The sequence below is a fragment of the Clupea harengus genome, chromosome 17 (assembly GCF_900700415.2).
Source record: "Clupea harengus chromosome 17, Ch_v2.0.2, whole genome shotgun sequence".
In the NCBI taxonomy this organism is placed as follows: domain Eukaryota; kingdom Metazoa; phylum Chordata; class Actinopteri; order Clupeiformes; family Clupeidae; genus Clupea; species Clupea harengus.
In genome coordinates this window covers 7,943,750-7,971,721 of record NC_045168.1, presented here as the reverse complement: position 1 = coordinate 7,971,721, position 27,972 = coordinate 7,943,750, and the positions used below count along the sequence as shown (strand labels likewise).

The following is a 27,972-nucleotide window of genomic DNA, read 5'->3' as shown; positions in this document are numbered from 1 at the left end:
CTATTAATATTATTACAATAAAAATATCAATTTCAAAGTATTAACATCACATACTCAGCCATCTGACCAAAATTAACTTAGTCTTACATTGCCATAGAGACGATTGGCTTTGAGACAAGATTCAATATGACCAGCTAATGTAAAAACTGGCACAGTGGCACAGTAGCCTACTGACTGTAAAATGCTGAAATGCCAGCTATTTACAGAGGCTAAAATGATTTATATTTCTTCACTCCTTAGAAAAACGGGCAGTTTTCATATGTTGAGAGCACAGCCATAGGCAATGCATACGTTTGCACTCCTTTAACATGGCGTTGACTGAGCTGCGTAATGTCTATGTTAGATCTGTAAAACACCTGCTTCCATGTAATTAAATGTGCTGATGCTACATACGTCAATCATTGCTTTTGTAAAGTTATTTACAAATCGATTTTCTTCCCTGTTGCTCCATGAGAAAAAAAGGGGTTGCCAGATTTGTCGCTAGACAGGATTTTCAGTCGGACACACACACACACACACACACACACACACACACACACACACACACACACACACACACACACAATAACTAACATTGCTGATAACAGGAGACCAGAACAAAACAAGTTAACAGTTAGGTGCCAAATAAAAGCATCACAGCACCCTGACATACACACACCTGCACACAAACACACACCTGCCATACTCTGATGCTAAAGCTGACAGCATGTTTTCTTCTCTTAAAGATGGCCCTGTAACTTTCTTTGGCCTAAGAGCTCAGCTTTTAGCTGGAGCCAGTCACCCACACAGTCTCCAGTTGGGCTCCATATTTGGCATGCCACTGTGGTGCCCTGGAGCACAGGATGCGGGTTCAGCAGATTTAAGCCAGTAGGTTAATTCACTGCATAGCTACACCTCCACAGAATGACCGGTTAGGACGGTTCGGCTAAATGCCAGTGTTGCTGCTCTCTTTGGGAGAGACTTGTGCTAGCACGCTCAGGCATTCTGGGTAAAGTACTCCTTGCATGGCCCCGCCCCACACACACACTCCAACTTGAACAGAGCACTTATCAAACCCATATCTATCGCTCCATGTGTTCAGTACAGTATGCTTACCCTTGATGGGAGTCTGGTCTCAGACCTGTTCTAACGAGATTGACAGCTTTATGAGCTGGGATCCAGATGACTGAAGACACCAGTGGTTAAACTGGCAGGGAGACCGCAACCACTCTATTAACTTTTCACTATACCCCCTCTCTTCCCAGCACACACAATTCATCACTAATTAGGGCTAGGTATGGGAACAGATGCTCCTATTTGAATACAAGCTAACAATTCAATCCGCTTTGATTCCGATTCGTTATCAATAGGAATAGTGCTGGAAAATAGGACTGATCTGGGAAAAACTGAATGTCTGGTCCCACTACTCTAAAGGAAACAAAAATGTACAAATGCAGAGTAACTGGAATCTAACCCAGACCAAAGGCTTGTTTACCAGTTTCTTTTTAGAATTTGAGACTTTGACCTCTATGCACTCACAGTCCACGCAAGCTGAACGAGAGACCGACATCTTACGGGCCGGTGTATCATAATTATATTTTCTTGAGAGATGTGTTTCATCATTGTGGGAATGCAGCTAGAAAACTGGAAAAAATGCAAAGTAGCCTAAAAGTTTGATCCAAAGGTTTTACAGAGACACATTTTAAAAAGCAATTACCTATAATTCTCTGTAATGTTCTGTTCTCATCCTCTCAGGTCAACACTCCAACAATCCCAGATGTGTGATTTTCATATTCCTGAGCCATGCACAAATGCACGCGCACACACACACACACACACACAGGGTGAAGGGGCAGCGGGGGAGGGCAGACAGAAACAAATGCTTTTGTGATTGCCCCCTCTTTTCAATAGAGAGGGAGAGGGAGAGAGAAAGAGAGAGGGAGAGAGAAAGAGCGAGAGAGAGAGAGAGTGAGAGAGAGGGAGAGAGAGGCATGGGAGGATTTGGTTGAGTGAGTTGGCCAGGGTGTGGGGTATGAGGCCAAAAGAGGGGACTCTACAGGGCAGCCATGGAGGTGTGTGTGTCCGTCCCCATACAGGGATATACACACACAAAAGCGTTACTAAGCATGGCTTAGGACTGAGCCGCTCACACAGAATTCCCCCACCGGAAACACTGCAACAGGTGCTCCCAAGGCCCCCCATCCATAAACACTGTCAGGATGATACTGGAGCTTTCCTGCTGAGTCAGACAGAAGACTGAGGATTTCCAGATCAACTGTGAATGTAATCGTGTGTGTGTGTGTGTGTGTGTGTATGTGTGTGTGTGTGTGTGTGTGTGTGTGTGAGAGAGAGAGAACGCAACAGGTTCATCCTTCACACATACTTCCCTATATTGCATGCTGTAAAAATGTGTTCTCATTTTTGGAGATTGGAAGTCAAAACTGGCACAGTAGGTAATTTAGGTAATAAGGTCATTTGGAAAAACAGAAACAAAGAACAAGCAAACAAGATGATTTGAGATCCTGAAAGTTAGAAGTGAGATGTAGAGCCAGAGAGTGAGATATGATGGGGGAGGGGGCATGACCATCATCCAAGTCCCTCCCCTTGACCCATGGAGGGGACACCACAAATCCTGCATATGAATACATCTCCCTTCTCCTCTACCTCCCCCACTCCCTCCTCTCTTCTTTCCCCTTTTCTGTCTTGATCTAGCAGTTCAACCACTTCTATCCCTTCATCACTCCTCTCTCATTTGTCTCTTCTTTTCTCTCCAACTTTTCTTTCTCCACTTTCCCTCCCTTCGTCTTGGCATGGGGACAAAAGCTCTGCTGCCGCATGTGGAGCTGTCAATCAGGGAGGGAGGGCGGCCCCACCCCCGGCCCACCGTGGGCTGAGGCATTGTTTGAGTGGAGAAAGACTGGGGAACAACAGGGGAGAATGGGAGGACTGGAGGAGAGGAAGAAGAGAGAGAGAAAGAGATGATGGAAACAAAAGCAGAGGATGAGTAAGAAGAAGGATGGGTTGGGAGAGGGAGGGTGAAGGAAAAAAAATAAAAAGGACTTGAGATGATAAAGCAGTTGATAATTAATGAGTAAGACATGGAGGACAAAAGCCACAGAGAGGGGGTTGGTCGAGACGGGGAGGAGGAGAGTATGGAGAACAACAAAGAGCGAGAGACAGGCATGCTGGTCAGTTCCTCTCTCTGACACTCCACACACAGACTACTTTCTTTCACACGTCTCAGCCTTTCAGCTGAACACTGCAGTGTTCTGCAAAAACGTGAACGCTACCTCAGAGGGTTGGTATGGATAGAGGCAGGAACAGCTGTAATTTATAATGGCAGATTTTAAGAGGGGAAGTCACAAAATACTGTAGTGATACACTCAACAGAGGAACTGCTTATTGTAAAGATACATCTTTGGAGCATCAACCACTCTGTGTGGTGAAAGTTTGCCTTGTGAGAGTGAGCTCACTGGTCACGCTGCAGGCATTTGCTGTTCATGGACATCTTTTACAGGCAGACCTTACATTCTTCAGCTAATACACTGGCTTCTTTTTTTACAGTAGCCAATCCCCTTCTCTCCTTCACTGATCACAGTCCATACTGGTCAACCTTCCACGCGACGTTGCTTAGGCCTACGGGTCTGACGCTGCTTCGATGCAAAGGCCTTCACACCAATGCTATAACTAGGTAGAACCACACAATTGGTTACTATGTATATATTAAGCATTAACCTACACAGTAATTTACTTAGGCCAACGGAGTCAGGGCAAACAAGCAAAACATCTTGCTCACTCACTCTCCCTCTTCACATCCACACACACACACACACACACGCACGTTGTTTCAGCTGCTGACTACACCAGTTTCTCTCAAACACACAGGGATGGGGCTCAGGTGTAACTAATGGCCGTTGTTAAGCGTCCCCCTCCCCCCACCTAGCTGAGAGGAAGTAGGGTAGCATTTCCTCCCTGGGCATGTGATGTTGCGTCAGGTCTTCTGTATGACCAGCTCCAAACAGAGCCTCATTCAGCCAGCACTCCACACCAACCACCATGGCTGCTGCTATTCTTTGTTGTGGGAAAATCCCTGTTTTTTTCCCCTGCTGCCAGTGAACTGACTCAGACACTGAGTCAGGTGCAACTACGATGCTCTATTTAGGAATTCAGAGCATTTTACAGCCAAATGTCATTAAGGTCCAATCAGACTCATGGAGCCGATGTACTACAATGAGCATCTGGAGACAGGCACGGGGGAATCTGATCCAAATGTGGGTAGGAATGAAGAGTGTATGCAGTATTTGAAAATCAACTGAGCCCAAAGAAACCGAGTAGGCAAAGTCAGGTGGTGCTTCCTTCAGACTATAGGGTGGGTTTAAAGAGTCAACAAGTCAGCCTACTGTTGTCACTTGATGCTTTAATTACTAAAATTTTAATAAAGTTCTCTCCTGTGTACCCTTATCACAAGTGCCATCTGAAGTCACATCTAGGCACATGAAATTAGGATCGAAATGGATTAACCCAACAAACAGTTCAGCCCTGTGCACACATGCGTATGTGAGAGGGCAAGCACACAAGAGTGAGAGTGTGTTTGCCGTGCACAGCGTGGAAGAGGGAACGAGTGTATTGGTTTTGTTTCACACATGAGGAGGGCCTCATCTGCCAGCTCCACTTGAGCTCTGTGCTGCAGCCCATCCAGCTTCCACACACTCCAGCATCCACTTCTGCCAGTTATGACACTATGTTACGCTCCAATAAATGCCAATTAAGCGAAAAGAGACTATGTGAAGTGCTAAATATAGGCCAGCTCATAATAGGCAGTGCTGTATGTTCATGACAGAAAAAAAATAAACACACACACTTGCACCTGGGAGACCCTTTTGTGGCCCTAAGTGGTTCACCTGCCGTGACCTGTAGCTGGAGAACAGTACGTCTTCTGCCAGCCAATTAAAGCCGGCCAAGTGAGCAGAGACGTGGCTTTGAAACCGGTTCTGTTCAGCACTGACGTCCTCAGCCGGGCGCCACTGAGAAGGGCTTCATTTAACCTTCAACACCAGCAATGGGGCTTCAGGAAACTACCACGCTGAGAGCAGACAAAAAAAAGCACACCTGAGAGCGACAGAGAGAGAAAGAGAGAGAGATGGTGGAGGGCCTGTCCACAACTACTTGCTTTAAGGAGCTTCCTGGAAGGGTTAAAGATAGACCGGTAAGCCAAACAGTGGTCACTATCAGAGGCTAATCGCCAGCTTTAGGTTGACAGAGGAGTGATGCACGTAGCAAAAAGGATAAAAAACATGGGTGTGGCCTAAGGAGAAGTAAACAACTGCGATAGGCATCAGGAGGGATTTTGCATGCAAATTCACAGCCAAAAATGAACCAGGAAAACAAAAATCTCACACACGCCACTCGTGATGACTGATCTTAAGTGATGAAAGTGAGGATTTGGCCGTCATCGCCCAAGTCCTTCATTATGCTCTGGCTGCCAAGCCATCATCAGTGACCAGAACGTTGCCCCATAAAACTGCTCAAAAAGATCAGAAGAACAAAGATGCTACAATTGTAGAAAAGCACACCACAAATCTTTACATAACACAGGGATTTACCTTCCTGAGCACACAGAGTACATGTGCTCTTACTGGAAAGACTGTGAGCATTTCTTTCCAGCAATTAACACTCTGATCCGGACACACACACACACAGGGCTCGAAATTTACTTTTTGGCTTACCAGCCAACATGGCTGGTAGATGAAAAAAATTACCAGCCAATCATATTTTTTACCGGCCAAAATTAAACCTGGTATTTCAGACTTACTCTGACATTGTTTGACATAAACAACCTTTACCTATGATTTTAATGTCATTGTAAATCACTCTCAGAATGAATTAAATAAAATCAACCAATATTGCCCATTTGGCTGGTGACAGCCGCAACGCGCGCTGTATGCTGTACCCGGGATCCGTAAAGGCCCTCCTTCACTATACAACATACGCTGTCTGAAGCCCAGTTTTATAGATTTGGGGTTATTGGTATGTGTTTGGTTATGCTGGGTGGGTGGCTGGCTGGCTGGCGTTGATGTAGTCTGTTCTTCTCATCCAAACTATAGAGATACATTATTTAATTAACTTTTGCATGACCACAATTTATCAAAGCACATTCAAGAGTTGGCTATTAGAAATATACTTCAGATGAATTAATTTAACCTCATAAGAAGCGTTGCATTAGGCCTACAAAAAATCTAAATTAAGCTTTAAAATGACACCTATATGATAAATAAATATTGTCCAACTAACAATATAGCATACATATTCAAAAGAAGATTATAGCCACCATAGTCTTGCTGATCTGACATAAAACCGCATTGAAAAGAACAGAGGGGAGGCAAAAAGTACCTCTGCCTCAATGAAGGGGGCGTGCGAGAGCCCACCGGTCGGGGCTATGCTTGTTCTGCCGTTGCTCTTCTTCTACGCTTATCACCGTCAACATATTTCAGCCACTGCCGTGGCTTCCCATTAATCGCAATGAGCCACCTACTGCAACATTTCCTTGGTAGCGGTAGCTGCTGTTGTGGCTGTTGTTTCTTCCTCCCTAGATGTTCGCTGCATCTTTGCTGGAGGTGATGCATCGGCAATGAATCGCCACATTATTTTAGCTTTCATTCATCTGCGTTAACTTGCGTGTGGCCAACTAAGTCTGTTTCAACTTTTGATTCGCACTCAAAATATTAGAACTTTATAAACGTTGTATTCGCTGGCAAAATAATAGAACATTGTATTCGCGCGCAAATTGTTATAGTTGTATAAAAATTCGAAGAACGTTATGTAACCCTTGCCCCTCTCCCACCGTTCGTGTTGGCGTTGCAAGCTATTTTTAACCATGACGGGCGCGGTAGTCGGGAGCTGTACTGCGCAATTTCACTCGCCAAGTGGCGGAGCATCGGACACAATTTAGTCGCCAGCCCAAAAATCTACACGCCATTGGCGCTTGGCGGGTGCCAATTTCGAGCCCTGCACACACAGAACAAATCACGCGACAAATACCAGAGTTCATGTCCGCATGTCAACACAGAAAGACAATGCTGTACAGCCCTGATGATGACCGAGTCTGTAAAACAGGAAGTGCAGTCTAAAGACAACTTGAGAAAACACACGCAGACACACAGACACACACAAGAGAAGGAAACGCTCCACTGTATGGGGACAAGCTGCAGTTTCGATCTGAAACAACACACCAGGGGTCAAACCTGATTCCTGGAGGTTAATTAGCCAGGTCTGATGCTCACTGATATGTCAACTATACTCTCCTTTTTCACAAAGCCTTGCTCCACACACACTGCTGTAGTATTATGTGTATCCTGTAGAATAAGACGTTTGTGTCTGTAGGTGTATGTGGGTCTGTAGGTGCATGTGTATGTGAGCACATATGTGTGTGTGTGTGTGTGTGTGTGTGTGTGTGTGGAAAGATGGCTGAAGTGCTCGCTCCCATTTCGGATTGCAGCCGACAAACGCCCAACCCAGACACCAGTGTGACAAAAGTCAATGCGTCACAGCGGCAGCTCTAAAACGGTAAGGATCAGGGTCCAGGATAAGCTGTGCGTCATTCCGTTTGAGAATCTCCGCTTCGGAATGCCACCATCTCCGCTATCCCCCCCCCCCCAAAATCCTCGGTACGGGGCCAGGCATTGTGTCTTCCTGTGAGCCGGTGGCAGCCCGGAGGCCTGTTGCCATGGGCATAGTGGGATTAGACATGGCTAAATATACAGCAGAGCCCAACACCACCGGCAGAGGGTCATGGACATGCATCTGCATCTGGAGATGATGTGCTTCACACAAGACCAACTTTCTGTCAAGTCCTAACCACATTATTATGTGTCTGTCAAAGTACGCAGCGGGGGTCCCTTTTCATCAAAAATGTTGAGAAATACTTGGGGTACACCCGAAAATACTTTTGTTCTTAAGGATAAGGAACTGTGTGTGTGTGTGTGTGTGTGTGTGTGTGTGTGTGTGTGTGTGTGTACAGTGCAACTGTAAAATCTGACATTGAGACGCTCCCTCAGATGCCGTTGGGTTAACAGAGTCCTTCAGTGTGGGAGCCGACTCACAGAGAGTGCATTCATGAGCAGGGAGAGAAACAGAGCCAGGACTCTTTGAGTATTGTCCAATGCTTTCTAGAACATTCTTCTACCCAGACGGTGGAGTATGCCTGTCCGTGTGTCTGTGTACACATGATAACAGGGTCTATCTCCATGGAAAGTTATAAGATATGGATGATCTGTGCGTGGACAGTAAGACTGTATGTGTGTGTGTGTGTGAACCAGTCATTAGTGTCTATGAGAGTTATGTGATATGAATCGGTATGATGTGAACCATGTGACTGCATATGAACACGTGTGTGCATGCGTGTCTCGAGGCATGAGCAATCTGGATGACTCGTGTCCATGCGAAAGAGCAATCGAACACAAAGAGCAGGTTTGTGTGTGCATATTTGTGAGAGCGAGAAAGAAGGTGTGTGTGTGTAAGTGTGTGTGTGTGTGTGTGTGTGTGTGTGGAGGCTCTGGGGAGTTCAACATTCTCAGGCACTCTCCTAAACCCCAGCAGCAGCTCACTGAAGCAGGGAAAAGGACAGAGGAGACTCTGGGTGTGTCTGGAGGTGTGCACCTCACAAGATGACCACTCTGGACCACACAAGAGTACGGCCACACACACACACACACACACACACACACACACACACACCACGACTATGTCCACGCCACACTGACTAACGCCAATGAAGCCCTGTAAGGCCCTGTAATTATCAGTGATCCCTATAATTTAAAAAAGGAGATACATTTGGTTTGTCCATTGGGTTTACTTCTAACTTATATGTACACAGGGAAGAACTACAAATTGGCCATTCCCTCTTCCTCAATCAATAAATAAATCAGGCCAAAAAAGAAACAAAAATACAGAGAATCCCCCCAAAACCTACTCCACTCAAACAGAATGCATTAGCCATGAGTGGGAGGCTGGAATGAGGTTAATATGCTGGCCAGGGGTGCTCTCAGATCCATATTACAGTGAGATGATCTGCCACTGCGTTTTCCTCAGAACATCTGCTACTGCCACTGCGAGATTACACGCCATACACTGGAATGTGTGTGGAAATCTATGTACACCATCACACACACACCAGACTGCACAAGGTCAAGGCAGGCTAGAGGCATCATAACAACATAGGCTGCATATGGACAGCCATTGCACAGACTGACAGAGTACCAGCCAAGGCAGAGTAAAAGGTCACTGTAATGACACGGGCTGCAGACATAAGCACAGACACAAACACACAAAAACAACTCAGACCCACAAGTTATGAGGATAGAAGACATTCATCTACACAACAAAGGGGGCTGTGGAAACTGACAAAGACAAATATGAGCAGCTGGAATAATAAGCCTATAAGCAGAATAGACACACACACCCCACCACATACTGCATGCAGCAAAATGGACGGACGCATGCGCGCGCACCCGCGCACACACACACACACACACACACACACACACACGAGAATGTAGAGTGAAGGCCCCCTGCAGCCTGTAAATCAAAGAGAGCATCCCCATGAGCGAGAGGAAACAGAATAAGAGCCGGAGCCAAAGTTAGAGCAGGGTCACGCCAGGATGAGGAGCAGAACGAGCTCGGTCTCAAGAGTGCAGCGCCACAGGAAACACCCATCCGTGTACACCTACCTACAACTCAAGGCAGAGTTCACAGGAAGCGGCCTTTTCTAGAGGCGAATGCTTGGCTAAAAGGACAAACGATCTGTGATTTGATCCCCCAACCTTAAGAGCTGGTAATAGGGAGGCCGAGCCGTGGTTGATTAATGGTGTTGTAACCTGTTGCATGCACTTGTTTGTCATAGCAGCAGAGGAAATGCAATGGGGGTTTAAAGTGAGGCAATGTAATGCAATGTCCAGTCTGGACACGTAGCATAGGGTCAGGATGCACTTATCCAGTGAAGTAGGTGCTCTGCAAAAAGCCCATTAGTTGCATGCGCTTACATTAAAAACCATTGCCATTAACAAACCCACTGTAGTCATAATACACTATGAGTGATGGGAAGCAAAGAAGACAGGAGGAGGGGAGAGTCAAAAAGGAGGGCAGGACATTTAACAGGAAGAGAGAAGCAGAGGACGAGACTGGGGCATAGGTGGGGGCGAAGGGGGAAGAGAAAAAGAAGAGAGAAAAAAAGAAACTTCTGAGGAGAAAAGCTAAGTAGAGAAGGAAAGGGGGAGTGAGGAGGTGGTGTAAGATGCAGACCCTTTCATTATGATGAGAGGATTAGGTCTCTGAATGCTGTTTTGAGACAGGTAAAAGCAGCCATGGGCCCACACACACACACAAAGTCACACACACACACACACACACGCACTCTGGGCTGCATTCCACACGTTTGTGTTTCCTGGAAACCGGAAGAGGGTCAACCTTCCTTCACTCATACTTGACTTTGACCCTGGCTACTGACCTGAGTCCAAGTCATGACCCCAGGCACATCTTTACCTTGCAAGCCAGTGGGGCTGAGCGATATATATATTGAACACATTTGATTATTCGAGTTTTTGTTTTTGAACAATGAGAAAAATGCCTAAATTCGAGACTAGTGCTACCTGTTCTTTTCTTGGTATTGCTTGTTGTAAATACTAAAACTGTTTGTGTAGCCTAGAGCTGGGTGATATGGCCCTAGTTACTGGGGGAAAGCATCTAGTTTTAATAAAGAAAACTATTGTTGAATCATGTTGTGTGGAGTTGATGTAAAGAGAAATACAATTATGACAATTTGGAAAATAAATAAATAAATGTTCATATCATTCATCACTACCAGCAAGAGACCACACCACTGTTCACTCAATCACAGTATCTCACCACCTCAATGTAAGCCCTTTCTCTGAAACACACACACATAATTATTACACTGCACTCATCAGTTGTGCGTCCATGGGGATTCAGTGCAAGGGACTCAGTGGGGCTTAATTACTTGTGTAGAGAATAAGGGCACATGGCTATGCTAATGAAACCTGTGTGTGTGTGTGCGTGTGTGTGCACACACGTATGCGGCAGAAAGACAACTGAATGTGTTTTTGTTGGGAAACTCCCTGAGCTTGTAACTAAGGCGTGAGGTAGGTGGTGAATGCACACTCATCCCAATTAAACTCTTTAATGAGTTAATGAACTGCAGGGGTGTGATAAACCTGAGAAGCAAGGTTGCCTGTAGTGCACTAGGGAAAGCTGCTGAGACTACACTGACAATAGGCGAAATACCGCACTAAGCAGAGAGCATACTAAGCTCAGCTGTGTTATTTATCAGTCATTCCTAAGGAATGCCATGTGAAGGATGTTCTTCAAGGTCTGCTGAGGAGGGCAGCATGTGGGAGTGTCTAAAAGGGAAGTTTGATGATTCAGTGAAACACAGCCTTGTCTGGGTGGAGGACTTGTAAATAATAATCAATGTTTAAAACAGGCTACCATTAAAATTAAAATAAAAAGGGAAGTTGATTCATATTTGAGCGAAATGCCCAGTAGTAAGTCGGAGGTGGTTCGAGCGAGCTCCTCAAATGACATGAAAAGCACTCTTGAATGCCCAGTCCCCAAACAACTCCCCCCCCCCCCCCAATTAGTTGAAACTCAAATAGTGGCGTTCACACTGAACTGCTTCAGTAGGGCCATTCACCTAGAACAAGCCTGGTGCCAGGCACATAAACCAGCCTAAAATGTGTGAGGACTATCAAAGAGTATACCTCACAGGCACTACTCTGCAACACAGCGTGGAGTGTGTGTGATTTTCCCTTTGCCCTTGTGGGTGTTAGCATGTGTGTGAATGCATGTTCATGCATGCAAAGTTGTTTTGGCTCATATGTGCACTAGGGCTGAACGATTAATTGCATTTGCGATTTAATAGCGATATGATAGAACGCTCTTTTCTAACCGCAACGTTCGCGATTAAAAACGTGAGCTAAAAAAAAATTTTTTAAAAATTATAAATTTTTTTCTTTTCTTAAGATGGTAAATTTTGCACACAGTGTTTAAAAACCGACTTGTTTTTATCGATTCTGTAATGAGCAGTTAAATAAAAAATGTAATTGTGGGGAATAATATTTTACACCAAATGTATCTAATATTGTGTTGGTCATATTGAAATCATTCATTACGATTTGTTGGGAAAAAATTAGGATAAAATAAAAAAAAAATCGCATATTAAATCGCAATCGCAATATTCGGGGGAAAAATCGCAAATAGATTATTTCCCCAAATCGTTCAGCCCTAATGTGCACTGTTATTTTGGCTGTCTATGAGTGACTTTGCGTGTGGCCCTGTCCATGCTCTGGAATGTGGGATAGGGAGGGGAGGTCTGACTCCAGCAGATTCTTGCCATGCCTGTACTTCCTCAACACTCACATGGAACTGCTTCACACACACACACACACACACACACACACACACACACACACACACACACACTCTCTGAAGGCATTTTATTTAAGAGCTATTAGCACTCACAGCAGGGAGTGGGAGGAGCAGCGAGTTTAGAGAGGCTCGCCTCCAGCCTACCCACAAACAGTCAAACATTCACTGCCTCGAGTCATACTGCAGGGGATCTGCACCAGAGACAGGAAAACAGACCAGGTAGGAAAGAGAAACAGGGAGGGACAGAAGGAGTTAACTCGCCGGGACGAGCACTGGGGGAACATTCTAGAAACACAGACGCGCTTAGGAGGGAAACGGCCTTGCCAGCACGCCTCAATGGCACCCTTTGTCCATGTGCAACTACACCAGCGCATATATATATATAAACATCACGCACGCATGCGCACAGACATATTCTCGTCTCTTTGCATGTGAGCAGACTATGGGCAACATTCTTGTGTGCTGCCCTGGGAGACCGTGGCACTCCACACTGTGTTCAAACTGTGTCTGATCTCCTGAGGCTCCCTTCAAGGCTTTAGCAAATCACATCCCCTGCACAGGGCTGACACTGATCCCAGTCCAGTTCCTGTTAGACACAGGGCTGATTTGGTGTTGTTTGACTGTCAGTCATGAAGTGAGCTTCTGGCTTCCTAGGTGCTCATTATGGCTTTGGGGTACACGGCTGGTTTTGGTCGCACCTCTGGTCTGGTTTCCGTTGGGAGCTGCAGGAGAGCCCACTCTCAAGCTCGGCTTAACACTGTCTGGTACATAAACATTAACACATAGATGCACGCACACGCACACACACACACACACACACACACACACACACACACACACTTAACCACAGGCATCCAAACCATACTGCGGTTCACCCAGGATTAACATGTTGACACACACACACGCACATTCTCTAAACATATAGTTTCAACTGAGAAAAGAGTGCATTCTTTTTTAAATGAAACGATTCAATAAACAAAATCCTAGGGACCCAAGGGGACAAGTCTACAAAGGCAAGTACTTCAATGAGCCCTGCATCCTAACATGCAACACGAATGAGCACTCACGCCATGAGTGCAGTGTTTCCCCTACCGTTATATTAGGGGGGCGCCCCGCCCCCCCAACGGCACCCCCCGCCCCCCCTGGAAGGTCAAGTTAATTTTGTTACATTTTATTTTCTATAAAGCGCCAGATCACAACGGAAGTAATTTAAGGTTACCTTTCCTATAGAACAGGTCTATAGATTGTTCTTTTATTAAACAAAATAAATAGCCTTATGTTATTTATCTTATTTACACGACGGCATGTAATTTCTGTCTCTACATGGTCGCGCGTTTACAATTCTCTGCTCTCTGTATCGCGCATGGCAGAGTTCCGCCGCGATGCGCACAAACACACACACACACACACACACACAGACACACACAGACACGTGCGCGCACACACAAGTGAGCACGCTCCCACCAGCGGACAGAATTGGGCTTAAGAATCAGTGCACAGCTACGGACACTTTTAAGCTTTAAAAAAACTAATAACCAGGCGTTCATGAATCCGGCAGAGATCTTTTTCTAGGTAGGGTCGACAATGAGGCCCAATGAGAATGGCTACAACAGACGTGGAAATAGAACGTACAGAATGTCCGCACCGAAAATTCAGAAATAGATGTGGCTTCCATTTTTTATCATTTTCCGCGAGTTGTGCGTGGCCCTTTTTACATAGAGTATGGTAATAAATCTATGAAATGTAACGAAAATTATTTATTTTGCTGTGAATAATGAAGGAAGCAATAAATCCGATTATTTGCCAAACCCTCAAGAGCTGTTGCCATGGAGATTTAACGTTACTTTCTGTTTGAAGACAAGGTAGCAGCTAGTGTTGAAAATTGAAATTGGACGACAACAAGGATAGCAAAACAGATTGATAAGCAATGAGAACGGCAGAAACACAGGCAGGACGTCAGATGACGAGACAGATCATAGTGACACAGGCTGTGTTTTTTTTCCCGTCATATGAAGGCTGAGACATTCATAACATTTTATTCAGTCGTACTGGTCCTTTTGTAATGCCAACATGTGCACTTCGTTGTGGATAAGTAAAGCCTATTTTGCTACATTTTTGTAGTCCTGGTAATCTTTTGTTTGGCATATTGGTGAGGTTATTAAGAGGACCATTTCTCAATCGTTTTGTTCTTGATGAATTAATGTTTGTTTATTAATCAATTATTTTTCAACAAATAACTCAATTATAATTACAAAGAGGACAATTCACAACTTTTTATCGCAACTTTAACTTGTTTCGCCAATTTCATTGCAACAAAAACCTAAAAATAAAAACTTTCATCGCAACTTTTTGGAAAAGCTCCTGCGAAATCAGGAATTTTAGGCCACAAATATCTCAAAAAATGTTCTTCCAGAATCCCAGAAAGATACACCACTGCAGCGACAAAAGCTGCACACTTTGTGGATAATTGTCATAAAAAGACATGTTCCGATGTTTAGTTGTTATATTGACTGCTGTCATTAAAAGAAACACATGAACACCATGATTCCTTTGAGCGTTTGTGTCGGTGGCCATGCCACGCCGCGCCGCGCACCGTGCACCGTGCCGCAGCCCCCCCCCCCCAAAGCTGTAAACCTAGGGGAAACACTGGAGTGTGATAAAAAGTGAGCAAGATGTTGGTTACGCCAGGGAGGAAAGTTCAGTAGGGTGCATCCCGTGACCATAATGAATCTCATCTCACCTCCCACTGGATTATGGACACAATGGGGTGACAGACAGGAGAAAGAGAGGGGAGGTGGATTTACGGTGTCTGACATACAGTTTGTGTTGCGTTCTAACCGAGTAAACACAGAACAATGTAGTCGAAGGGGTCTGAGGAAAGATCATCCCAAAAGAAGGAAATTGAAAGTGAAAGTCAGAAAGGTGAAAACTGCCCCTCTGTGCGTGTGTGTGTGTGTGTGTGTGTGCGTGCGTGTGTGTCTTTCTCCTCTCTCCCCCTCTCCTCCTGAAACAAAAACAGCACATTCCACTGCTCACGCCATTATTCCCACTTCCTGCTCGGCCTGCCATACCCAACCGGGAGGAATCAACAAGAAAAACAAAAACGTCAACAAGCAGCGCCTCCCGGCTACACACACCACACCAGACAGGGAGGGAGAAGGGCACAGTGTACAGTGTGGCAAAGGCACAGACAACAAAGAGAAGAGGGAGGAGACAGAAAAGAGCCAAGACGCTGCCATTCTGTCCCTCACAAACACAAAACATTCGCAGTCATTGGCTTCTGGGTCAGCTAGCTTTTTCATGCAGTTTTGTGTGTGTTTGCAGCACATAAGATAAGAATGTTCTGTCTCTGTCTCTCTCATCAGAAACAAGAAGTGGGGTGACCTTTAATTGTGCATCATGTGACTGACCTTCCTACCCACATAACCACATAACAGGTCCGTCTCAACCTCAGCCTCTCACATGAACAGACACATCTAAGCTAGGCAGCCCTTCTGGTGGGTAAGCCATCAAACAGGCCCCGCAACGCTGGTGACCTCTAGGGCCATCAAACAGCATCAGTGATAAAGGTCTCACTGTGAGACTCCGTTTATGGATTTGTTGCTTTATGAACCTCTCTACTCCTTGTGTGTGTGTGTATGTATGTGTGTGTACCTGCGATGTGCCTACTTCTGCAGTGTTGATGGGAGCTGACTACTGAAGCAATGTGATGTTCAAGGCAGCTGATCGTATTGTTGTCAGCCAGGGAATAAGATAACAAACCTGCCAAGCTGAACCAAGGCCGAGCCGCCCGCCCGCCCGCCCGCCCGCCCGCCCGCCCGCCCGCCCGCCTGCCTGCCTGCCTGCCTGCCTGCCCCTTCCACGCGAGTCACGGCTGCGCCTCCACCGCAAGAAAAACAGCTTCCACCGCCCGCGAGCCCCCAGAGGAGCTGCCGACTGCGCCGCCAGCCCACTTAGCGACGGCGGAACACTCACGTGGGCTGGCCCTGGCACCCTGTGGCCATGGAAACGAGTAGCTGCATGAGACGGTATTAACAATACGGCGTGCAAGGCCTCGCGCCTACCACTCGCCAGTTAAAACACACACCCACCCACCCCCACACGCGCGCACACACCTACGATATGAGAGACACCAGACAAACAGAAAGCTATGCACATCTGGCAATTTTCAGACTGCACAACACATCTATGCTTCTCCACTGATGACCCATCGTATCTCCTTATCCAGGCCAGCTCCAAAGACAAGCACATATCACTGAGCACAGCTGCACATCTCAATCTTGCCTGGGATTGATTGTTCGGGTCTGCCATAAACACCCTTTGTAGCTTAATGTGCCTGGCCACCCTCTAATGTGCAGTGATAAGAGCAGAAACCATACAGAGGCTGCAGGATTTATGTGAAAGTCAACACACAGGGGCACATTACAGTTCTGTGGCAGGTAGGTGGACGTGGTGTGGAGGCTGCATGGCGTTGGGACAGTTAAACTCTGGCAGGCTGGAGTGTTTGTGTGCCTGTGTTTAGGGAGTGTCTCTGAGGGAAAGGCCGTCTGTATTTATGTGGAAGCCGTCCTGACATTTTACTTAGCGGGTGCAGCCGTAGGTCACCATAATAAACATTAAAGTGTGAGAGGGCGGGTGCAAGTCTCTCACACACACACGCAACATTTGCCGATGCAGATTTTAAGCTACATACACAAATAAAACTGATCACTGAACACAGCCACGCCATCCTAGTCTTCCTCAGCAGACAACTACATACAAGTTTGTTCCAGAACCAGATCAGCAGGCTAAACATTCCAAGTAGCCTAGTTCTGCCACCGTACACTTTTACAGTGAAGTCACACATCCACAACCTGCCTCCCCTTCTTACAGACCTTCTAAGACTAGTGTGGACAATTCATAGGATTGGTGCCAGTGTATGTGGTAGAAGTTTGACCCATTGCATGAGATCAGTACTATTGTAAATGTGTACGTGTGTATCTGTGTCTTTGTGACATTGTGCTGTAGAGTGTGTATGTGTGTGTGAGCGAGTGCGTATTGAGCATTGTTGTGAGACGACAGGAATCATTTCCCACTGAAGGGGCGAGAGGGGGGCCCTGTGCTAATCCATCTCCGGAATAAACCTCTCTATGGTGTGTGTGTGTGTGTGTGTGTGTGCATGTGTGTGTGCATGCATGTGTGTGCGCTGAGTGTATGTGTATAGGGGGTGGGGCAGGATGTAGGAGCCAGCTGGTCACTGCCTCGCACAAAGGAAGCAAGACTTTGGGTTATGCTGCGCTGCTTAATTAAAAGCCTCTCAATCTCCCCTACCCTCAACACACACACACACACACACACACACACACACACACACACACACACACACACACACACACAGGTGAACCGGATAGCTCAAGTTGCAGCAATCACACATACTAGCATTCAGCCAGAGAGTGTAACAGTATAACATTCTGGAATGTTCTATTCTACAGTTGCAACACCTCCATCCTCCTCAACTCCTACTCAAGAGTGCATACATCCATGTCACATGTGTGGATTCTCACAAACCCAGAAAATCTGATAATGTTTAAGAATGCCGTCATGCTCCGATTAAACCTGATAAATCCATCAGAACAGCATTGATAAAATGTCGTCCCATAATGATGATAGTGCTGAGCTGGTGTGGCTGGTTTGGCAAGAGGCATATATGCTGTCAAACACACCACCAACTGAAAGACAAACAGAGGCCAACCTGAGGAGTAGAGGTCGACTGGTCACCTGATCATTACATAAATGGACTGATAGGTGCACATTTTTGATAATCTGTCATCTGTATATTTTTATCTAAATTTCCCAATTAAAAAAACAAAAAACACCTTTCAAAAGCAATGCGTGTACGATCACGATGCAACTCCTGTCAGAAAATGCTACTGGTATGACTGACATTCTTTCCACAAAATAACCTCATTAGGTGAGACAGACAAAGCTTCTGACCTTGAAAATCAAATATTCTCAGCCCTACTGTTGGACACGAGGATGAAAGGCCAGTGTCCAGTTAGAGGGTCATTGTACTCAAACCATGACGTTAACCACATTCCACTAGACTAGCTGGACCTTTTGGAATCACCACAAGTAGGCTTATCTACACTAAAACAAACTTGTAATAGTTTTTTTTTTTTTTTAATCTTCCTGCCTTTTTCTCAAACATGCGTTAGATGGATTCAAAGAAGAGATTAGCAAGTGCAGTATATATAAAATTATTTATTTTTATGGCAAAAAAAACCAAAAGCCGTTAAAAACATTCAAATATCTCTAATTGTCCTCTTTTTTTACCACAGATAATCATTATCATATTGGACCCTGAAAAAGACCCCTACTGAGTAGTGCTACTCATTCCGAGAGAGAGACTGTGGAAAGAGTGATTGTGGCTTTTACCGCAGAGCGTACAGTGGCAAAGGTGATTTATCAGCAAGGTTGGCACAGTCCTGAGCAGTCTGCCCTACTACTGCAGCAGCACGCAACACAGACACACGCACACAAATGCACACAAGAGAAACAGGGAGACGAAGAAGGTACAAGACAGAGAGGAAGCGAGATAGAAAAATAAAGAAAAGAAAGCAAGACTGATCCTAATCCTCCCTTATTTGGGCAAGCATATTTTTTAGGTGGAACAACACAGAGCTTGAGAGGGTGTGTGGGTTCCACAGGGTCGTCCATGTTATGCCTGTTGACATGATACATTTGGGGTCTCGCAATGCAAAACTGACAGGCACATTGTGTTTGTTAGGTCATGGTCACATGGTGCATTTTGACTTCTAAACACATACATGCATACACAAGCATTTAACAACTGCATTGATGTTCACCCAGTCATGCAACATTTTCTGTACTCAGTCAGGTGCACGCTGGCAGGCACAGGGCGCAGAGGGTCCCTGCAGGAAACATTTCTGTCAGATGCCACGGATAGTGCATCAGAGAGCATGGATGGTGGTGTGTGTGTGTGTGTGTTCATTTTCACAGAAGAGTGGAGTGCTAATCTCCCCCCAAGCTTTCAGATGCTGGGGATGGTCTGTGGGATGTGTGTAGGTGTGTGTGTGCGTGCTTGAGTGTGTATACAGTCAGACGTACTATAAGCTGCTCATTAAAGGATAAGGAGAGAAAAAAGAGCATGGATACAAAATATGACTTAGAAGGGAAATGACCCATTTCCTCCGGTTCCATATCCATGAATGCACACACACACAGCTCAGATTTCTGTTGGCCTGATTTGCAATGCCATACAGTGTGTGTGTGTGTGTGTGTGTGTGTGTGTGTGTGTGTGTGTGTGTGTGTGTGTCTGTGATTTGCGTGGAGCAGTGGACTGACTGTCAGGGGTGGTCATCAATGACACACCCTCCCGCCAGCCACAACACAGTAAGGGTGTGTGTGTGACTCACAGGTCGAATGTCCGACAAAAATCTCCTTCTCTCTCGCACGCAGCACACACACACCTGAGAAATGCCTCCTCAGTCTAGAGGTCCATAGAGTTTGTGTTGCCGCTTATGTAACCTAGCGCCATTGCAGCACTGCAGCTCGTTCTGATGCCATGGCCAAATGGTGCGAACATCAGAGCGCTTGTCCATCTCCAAGGTTAGAGCTCATCTACTAGTTAGCCCGCGCTCATACTCATCTCAACTCACAGGCATAGAGCTCAGTTTCAAATCTGAAACATGCTGAACATGCAATAACGAGAGTGAATAATTATGACGGAGGTGAGAATTTTGTGTGTGTGTGTCTGCAGGACACCTGATCCTGGTACAGGACAATGGTCAGGGTGGGGTGCCGGCTCAGGAACCTGTTCTGTGGATCAGAGGGACACGCCTGCATCCTTTATGTGATCTGCGGTTCACAATGTTGTGACACCCAGAGATAAGCCGGTGGCCTGTCACAGTTGCACAACTGGCCGACATTCTACGACCATTCCTAAAAACCCAAGACCCCGAGGGACAGTTGAGGCCAGCCACAGATGAGGCTTCAGAGAGGCACTGCAGCTGTTTAGAGACCCACAACTTCAGATCTAAAATCCAGAATGTTCAGGGGAGTAATATGGGAGCCAATGAAAATCTTCTCATGAAAATTCAAGTAAAGATCAGCAAGTTGACCGATTTGACTTTTCCACATAATCTAGGCCTTTGTGCAAACTTCAAGCCTGGCACAGGAGTTCATGAAATGCCCACTGGAGACAAAAAGTGATTGGATGACCGTGCTGCCATGATGAAAGTACAAGACTTGAAGAGTCAACAGTCCTGTGCATGCACATGACAACACCTCATGCGAACACTGAACAACAACTTTGCAAGCTTAAGCACACACAGGACAGAAGCGACCTTGGCATTCGGTATGAACCAAAAAACTTATAGCGGACTTCAGCACCCCTTTCCCAACATAAGCGCGCGCACACACACACACACACACAAACCCACACACAGTGCTGTGGTTGTTTACATCCACGTGAGCTACTCTCTCTGCTCCGCTGGCTCGCTGGGCCTCCTCCCCATGTGGTTCCAGGCCAAGGCCAGCGCAGACCATGGAACGCAGAACCCACAGACCAAACAAAAGGGCCGGACAGCCAGCCCTGACATCTAATCCGTGTGGTTTGTTGGAGGGGCCGTCAGGCCACTGAATGGGCTACTATGTAACCTGTCACCAGACCAAAGCCTCGTCAGTCAAAGCCCTTAAGAGCCTCTCCTCCTCCCAACTAGCCCACCCCAACACCACCTTTCTCTCTCTCTACCTCTCAACCTTTCCACCTTCCTTTCTTTTTCACTCTCTGACCATGTTTAGCTGAAGTTCCCAGACACTCAAAAGAATTGAAAAGGAGAACATGAACTATTCTCATGGTTTTTCATCTGATTTTCTTCCCCTTCTCCTTTTTTCAACCATTTTTTTCTCTCTCCTTGTCAACTTGTCTCCTCCTCTTTCCTCAAAAAGCACAGAGGGTTGCAAATCTCTCCAACAGGTTGGCAGCATCTGAGCGGACTGTTCCAGTGGGAAGTTTTGGGCATCCACTACAGTGTGACATCCTCACTGCCAACCATTTACTGAGCAGACATTGTACTAGATAGTCCAACATGGCAGCTTCCTTTTACAGCTGGGTTAAAGAGAAAACAGGCACAGTACTTCATTACCACAGGACTGAGAACAGTTGTACACTTAAGAAAGCTGTGGGGACAAACAGATCCTGGATCTCTGAATCCAGAGCGGACGGTAACCATGGCAGCAGGCCAAGAAAGGGGCGGGGCTAATCCCTTTCAGCCCCCAGAGAGCCAGAGAGCCCTCAGAAGAGAGCTGGTGCGCTCAGCGACTACACAAAAGGAGCATTAAAGAGAGCTGCAGATTAGGCCATTGCGTAATGAATGTGCAGAGCTGGGTGAGTGGTTGTATGTGTGTGTGTGTGTGTGTGTGTGAGAAAGAGAGAGAGACAGAGACACTGAGGGGGAATTCCTGTTCTCCCCTCTCTGATATGTTGGAGAAGGAATGTCTAATTCGGCAGAGCTGAGACTCAGTCCTGAGCTCGCCACATCTCATTTCCCACAGGGGCGGTGCTGTTTATACCATGTTTACACAGCGTGACTTTTTGTTGTGCTGGTCTGTAAACATGACCTTAATTTCTGTTTATGGGTCATGCTTGTAGTCTCTCTGTATTTTTTTCGCCCAACTTCCCAAAAGCCCCCGCCAGAGTCCTTCTCCGAGGACTTTTCCTTGGAATAAACAGCAGCTCTATAAGCCAGGCATGCCCCAAGTCCAGCTCCTACTAACAATGGCTGACTTAATCCTCAGAGGCCAGGTGGACAGGAGGCCGGTGGTGGGGATGGATCCAGGGTGAACTCCGTAAGACTCTGCCCGGGTGCCTAAAGCTCCATCTGCTCAGGCCGCTCTGAGACCACCACAGCCCCACCTGCTCAGAGATACGCCTCCAGGCACTCAAGCTCACACAAATCCCACTGCGCTACTTGGACTGGTGACCACAACGACAGAGTGGATGCTGCTGACGGTTGCCGTGGTAGCTGTTGTCCAGTTGCAACTTGGAGGGTCTAGCTCAAATTTCACTTAATTTCGCTCAACCCCTCCAAAAAAAGAATGTTAGGTATTACAAGAGGATGCTGAGATAACCGGCTGGCTAGAAACACAGCTCAGAGTACACATGAGTGCTTCTTGGACATGGCAGAAGCCTGGAGCCTGAAGAGGCTGTTCCTCACAGCAGAGGGTCTGGCAGGGTGGCTGGCTCAGCCCTACGCTCCAGTGGTCATCCCTCCACAAATCACCCTCATCCCTCCCTTCAACTCTTCACCTCCCACACATGAGCGGTCATTTGCTGCCCTCAGTTCTTCAGCTACTCAGAAACCGAGTGAGGATATCCTTGCTTTACCTCTCAATGAGTTTGTGGACTCTGTAGCAGTCAGAACAGAGTAGTGCCACTTTCCTCAGTCTCTTGGAAATGTCCACGTAGTGAATGAACATGGCTGAGATTAAAGGCCCATCCAGGTTTGGATAAATTCATATACTGGGGTGTGTGGTCCATGTAATCAAACCCCCCCCCCCAACAACAAACAAAAAACAAAGCACCATTTACTGAGGCATCAGCTCACATGAGTTGTCTATGGGGTGAAGGTGGGGTAAGCTGCTTAGAACAGTCCCTCCAACACCTTGAGCTGTGCCATATGTCATCCCCAATGACCAGGCATCCCATCTCAGCCCCACTGTCCCATGCCCAAGCGGTCAACTCCCCTCCAATCATCCATATCCAATACAGTCTAGCCTTGTCAGTGCCATCTCTCACCACCACTTTAGCACTGAATAACATTCTTACAAGACCAATTTGCACCCTAATTATCTGCCATCAGTTATGGTAATTTGTTTTCCTTTTGTCAGATAGCTCCACTCAGGCTGGCCATGTAGTTCTACAGCACCTTACAGAGAACTGAATATGAACCAAGCTGCACTTTTCTGAGAGTGAACTCACTGCCGTGTCCTCACACTGTCGGAACAATCAAGAACTGATAAGGAAGGCTATTTGACACAAATATCAAGTACTCCTATGAAGTACTACTGAGACAGGCACACAGACAGGAAAAGTGGCAGGGAATATTTGGATGCAAGAGTATTGCACCACACGAGCAAAACTCCTTTATGCTCCCAGTGTCCGCCTAGCCATGCGGAGCTCCCAGCATGCCGCAGGGCCAACTGGAGACCATATGCTGACTGTCTGCATGCGACACGGGGCACTCTCCACACAGCGAAGACCCTGTCAGACCTTGTTTGCATCCAGCCGCTGGAGGACGGTGGGGGTCTGGCACCAACAAGGGGGATCTGGAGAAAGGGGCCTCTGTCTGTGCAAGTTAGTGGCCTAGCAAGGCTACTGCATCACAGTGGCTTCTTCCCAACAGGGAGAAGGGAAGCTAGAAGCCCAGACCCAGAGGCTCTTAGGCTGAGCTAGGTTGATTAGTGGACAGCTGTAGTAAGACACATGGGGAACAGTTGCAGTGCAAGCATTCAGAGATCCAACGAGGGCAGGTTACAGACAATCCTACTAAATAGCAATCTGCCTCCCCCTCTGTCTTTGCCTCACCCCCCATCCTTTGCTTTCTCTGTCCATACACTGTACTATCACAGTGTGATCATAAACAATGCCATGCTGCTAACTCAGCACTACTGTGCCCCCAACCCAACACACAGACTGGCACATTAACTCCCTCACTGGAGAGAGCAAGTACAAAGCCAAGGAGTAAAGCATTTATGGGGCAAGCACAATGCAGGCTCTCTTCTGCTACTTAAACAATAGTTTGTATTCACACCGGTCTCTGTGTAATGGACTCTCTCTTCTTCACTTCTTTAATCTAATTTGCTTCTCTACTGGTAACCTCTGGAAAACCCCACTGATTCCACAACAGGTTAAGAATATGATCTATATAAAGAACTCGATCTTAAAACCTTGCCTACATTCGCATTCGCATTCGCATTCGCACACACACACACACACACACACACACACACACACACACACACACACACACACACACACACACACACACACACGACCTATATCCGGCATATCCATCAAGCAGAATGCCAACTGCTGTCAGAACAGGACTGAGATATTCCCAAGCCGTTTCAACTGTGTGAGTGAGTACAATGAGTGGAAGAAATTACAGTGAGTTGTCTGTGTTTCTAGTATCTATATGGATGCTACCATGCCAATGTCTTCTGTGAGGCAGTCTGACCAGTTTCCCCTTTCAGCATATACAGATGCCACTGCCCATGCCAGTGTGATCCTGTTGATAATAAGCTCTCAGCACCTCAAATACAGTCTCACTCACTCCTTGGTTAGACATCTGCCCACCCAAATACCACAATGGCAGGAGCATTATGGTGAGAATTACTGAAACTTTGCAACACTATTAAGTGTGTGTATGAGCCCAAGAAACCAGAGAGAACGCCCACACGATGATAAGAGGCACAAAGACAAACGCAAAAGACTAGAGTTTGGATCGGGCCAAACCTCAACCCCCCAATCTCCTATAAATACACATGGGACATGCTGCTGTACTGGGCTTTTGTCACCATGCGAGTGGGAGGTGTGAAGGCCATTCCAGGCAGGTCTTCACTAGGCGAGGGAAGCTGCCACGGCCTGCTCAGTTCTCCAGAACCACTAACATGCACGCACAGTCTATATTCACAGTAAAAAAACAAACATCTCCACAGACATTTAATTCCCTCACTCAAAGACAAACCGCAAGAGAAACAGGGGCTTACCTTGGGCAGCTCCTTCAGCTGGTTGGCGTCCAAAAGAAGCTCCTCTAGGGTTCGACTGTAACGGTAGATCTCGTCGGGGACTGTTTGCAAGGAGCAGTGCCGCTTGTCCACCGACTCGACGTGGCGGTTACACCGCCACAGGGGAATACACTTCAACATGTCCGGCCTCCGGGGGGGAAAGGTTGCCGGTGAAACTCAGGCGCTCCACATCGGAGAAAGGAGCCGAAATAGAGCGGAGATCAGGAGGAAGGGAGGGAATAACTCGCAGAGGAGAACGGCTGGCTCAGGGAGGATGCAAGAACCCCAAATACAGCCCTTAGCCCCACGCAAACAAATCGATTTCCAGTTAAAACGACATACAACTCCACTTGGTCGGAGATTTTTAAATTCCAGTTCTTACTCCCTGAAACTCCAAAGCACTCGAGAGCGAATGCTGCCACGCAAAAAGCGAGGGACTAGATCAACTCCCTCTTAGATAGTAAGTTCACCAAATTATTAAAATGCAACTAGGACCTGTAAACTAGACAGACCTTTTTACATCATCTGTTAAATTGATTAACAGTTACACACAGATCAAAGCGACCGTATTAGAATCCTTGCAACAGGGTTTTCACGTTACAACAGCCAAATCTACCGTTAGAAAAACTGCAGAAAATGGGAAGGCATGCGATGTTTACAGCAAATTCGCAAACAAGCGTTCACCAGCAGTCTATAAACACTAACAATGACCGTTACCATACGCCACCTACTGTAGCATGCTTCTGCTTTTTGGAATTCAAATTTTAACCTGCTACTGTTCACAAAGCAGTGTACAGCTTTGAGACTAGCTAGCTAATTTGAAACGACGTAGCTATAGCTACCTTGCTAGCTAACCGGCTAACAACGTTACTATCACTGCTGTAAGCTAACGTTATCCAACACAAAATAACCTACAGATGTCTGTCAAAAGGTTATGGACCAAATAAAACGAGACCGTTCAACTTTTTACGACATAGTGCGTTAAAATCGGTGTTAAAAGAAGACGTCAAGGTAAAACCCAAACACCCGAACAGTAAGATGCAGCAACAGGGTAAGTTAATGCATCAGCTAAGTTAGCTTTCTCTCTCTCCTTTGAGCAGGCCACTCCGACTCGTTGGGGGCTGGGCTGCTCTCAACCATACGGCACAGCCGGCTTTGTAGCTCTCTGTTGCCAGTCTCGTACGCAAAGTCCGCGGTGACGTGCACAATGTACGAGTAATTTTTCCGCTCTAATCTCACTCATATAGATAGCTGGTCAACATTAGTTTAATACACCTCCGGCAATTGGAAACAAATGTAGTTAAATCCGCCGGGGAGTTTCCTGCCCGTGGTGGGAGCTGACTTGAGGTGTGTTGTTGTCGAGTTCAGCCTGCCCTGCCAATGGTCCCTACCAACTCCGCCTTATTATTGTGACTCGCAATGCTTGTCGATCTATCGCCGTCTCTGTCTCAACTGCCCTCACTCGCAAGTACAACAAATGGCGTCTTCGCCTTTCACGTGACAGCGCCCTCAAACGGTTTGGCGGGGTGCTCTCTGACAAACCAAAAAAATAATTGGGGAAGAACGCCTCTGTGCGTTTGTACAGAAAACTGAAAACCCGTTTGAGATACCCATGTTAGAAAATATGTCAGAAGTGCTTACAGTAAGCATACATACCTAATTTAACCAGTAGGCCTAATGTAGTTCTAATAGTTTTCATTGTTCCAGTGCCATCATCGCAATAAAAAGTTCAGCAAGGGAGACATGACATTCCCGACTATTTCATATGCAATTTGTTATGTTTGTTATGAAATGGTCTGACATTAAATTCATGACAGTCATGAATCAAGACAACTGTTTCCTACAGTTGCAGTGTCAGGGAAAATACATTTATTTGAATGGCAATGGATTTTTTTCAACACTGCCGGAGTAACCTTTACCAAAATCAAAATTATGCTTTGGATGCATTAGCTACTTGGCAATATAATAAACTCGCTAGGCTCTAATCAAAAACAAGACTTGAAAGAGCCATTCAACTGCAATTCATTGTAGGCCTAACTGAAGGGACATTGAAGTGCCACCTTTGAGCCTACTTTTTTTTTAAGACATCCAGGTAATACAAATGTTTAAAAACACCTTACTGTTCTCGGGGGCTGCCATAGACTCCAATAGCAGAACAAAGGTGGTGAAGATAAAGATGAATAAGAAAAGGTAGAAACACAATGGGTGCCTACACAGATTTGCTGCTTGGCTCCCAAAAATTCATCTAAACAACATCATCATCTGCAAAGATGTGACAGGAAGTTACTCTGGCAAAGATACACACAACGTAGTCAAAGTAGTGTGTATTTTTGCAAGAGTTATTTCTCGTCACACCTTTACAACTGATGATGGTGTTTGGATGATTTTAATAGTCCAGTGATTTTAAGAAACATTTTCAAACTATTTGAGCTGCCTTTGAACTCAAAATAGCCAACATAAGCTAGTCAATTTGTCAGTTTCAACAGATGATAATAATCAACAGTTGATGACAGAGTGGTGTAGATTTGAAATGAAAACACCACATTGAGAGTTCCCTTTTATTTTTTTAATTGTATGTACAAGTGCGACTGACTTATTTTTTCAATATAGAAAGTTTATATACGCCATATTACATAGAACATTTTACAAATTGCACTAGTCATTAGGAGATCAGTCATCAGTCATTCACTCATCCTCAAGAGGTCCACGAGAGGTGCTTTTTGCGTCCTGGAGAGAGAAAAGAGCATAGAAAAAAAAAAGATTTGG

The 27,972-nt window shown here is 46.1% G+C and overlaps 1 protein-coding gene across 3 annotated transcripts in view; it reads right to left on the bottom strand.

The window, feature by feature from the left end:
- Positions 1-26,679, bottom strand: part of scrib (scribble planar cell polarity protein) — a 79,501-nt gene extending 52,822 nt beyond the window's left edge. Inside the window, exon 1 of one of the 3 annotated variants that reach the window (XM_031583630.2) lies at positions 25,189-26,679. In XM_031583630.2, coding sequence (XP_031439490.1) covers positions 25,189-25,347 — 159 coding nt within the window. In that variant the 5' untranslated portion in view covers positions 25,348-26,679. The remainder of the gene's footprint in view (positions 1-25,188) is intronic. The other 2 variants (XM_031583631.2, XM_031583632.2) reach the window with 2 other exon arrangements.
- Between the last annotated feature and the right edge of the window lie 1,293 nt (positions 26,680-27,972).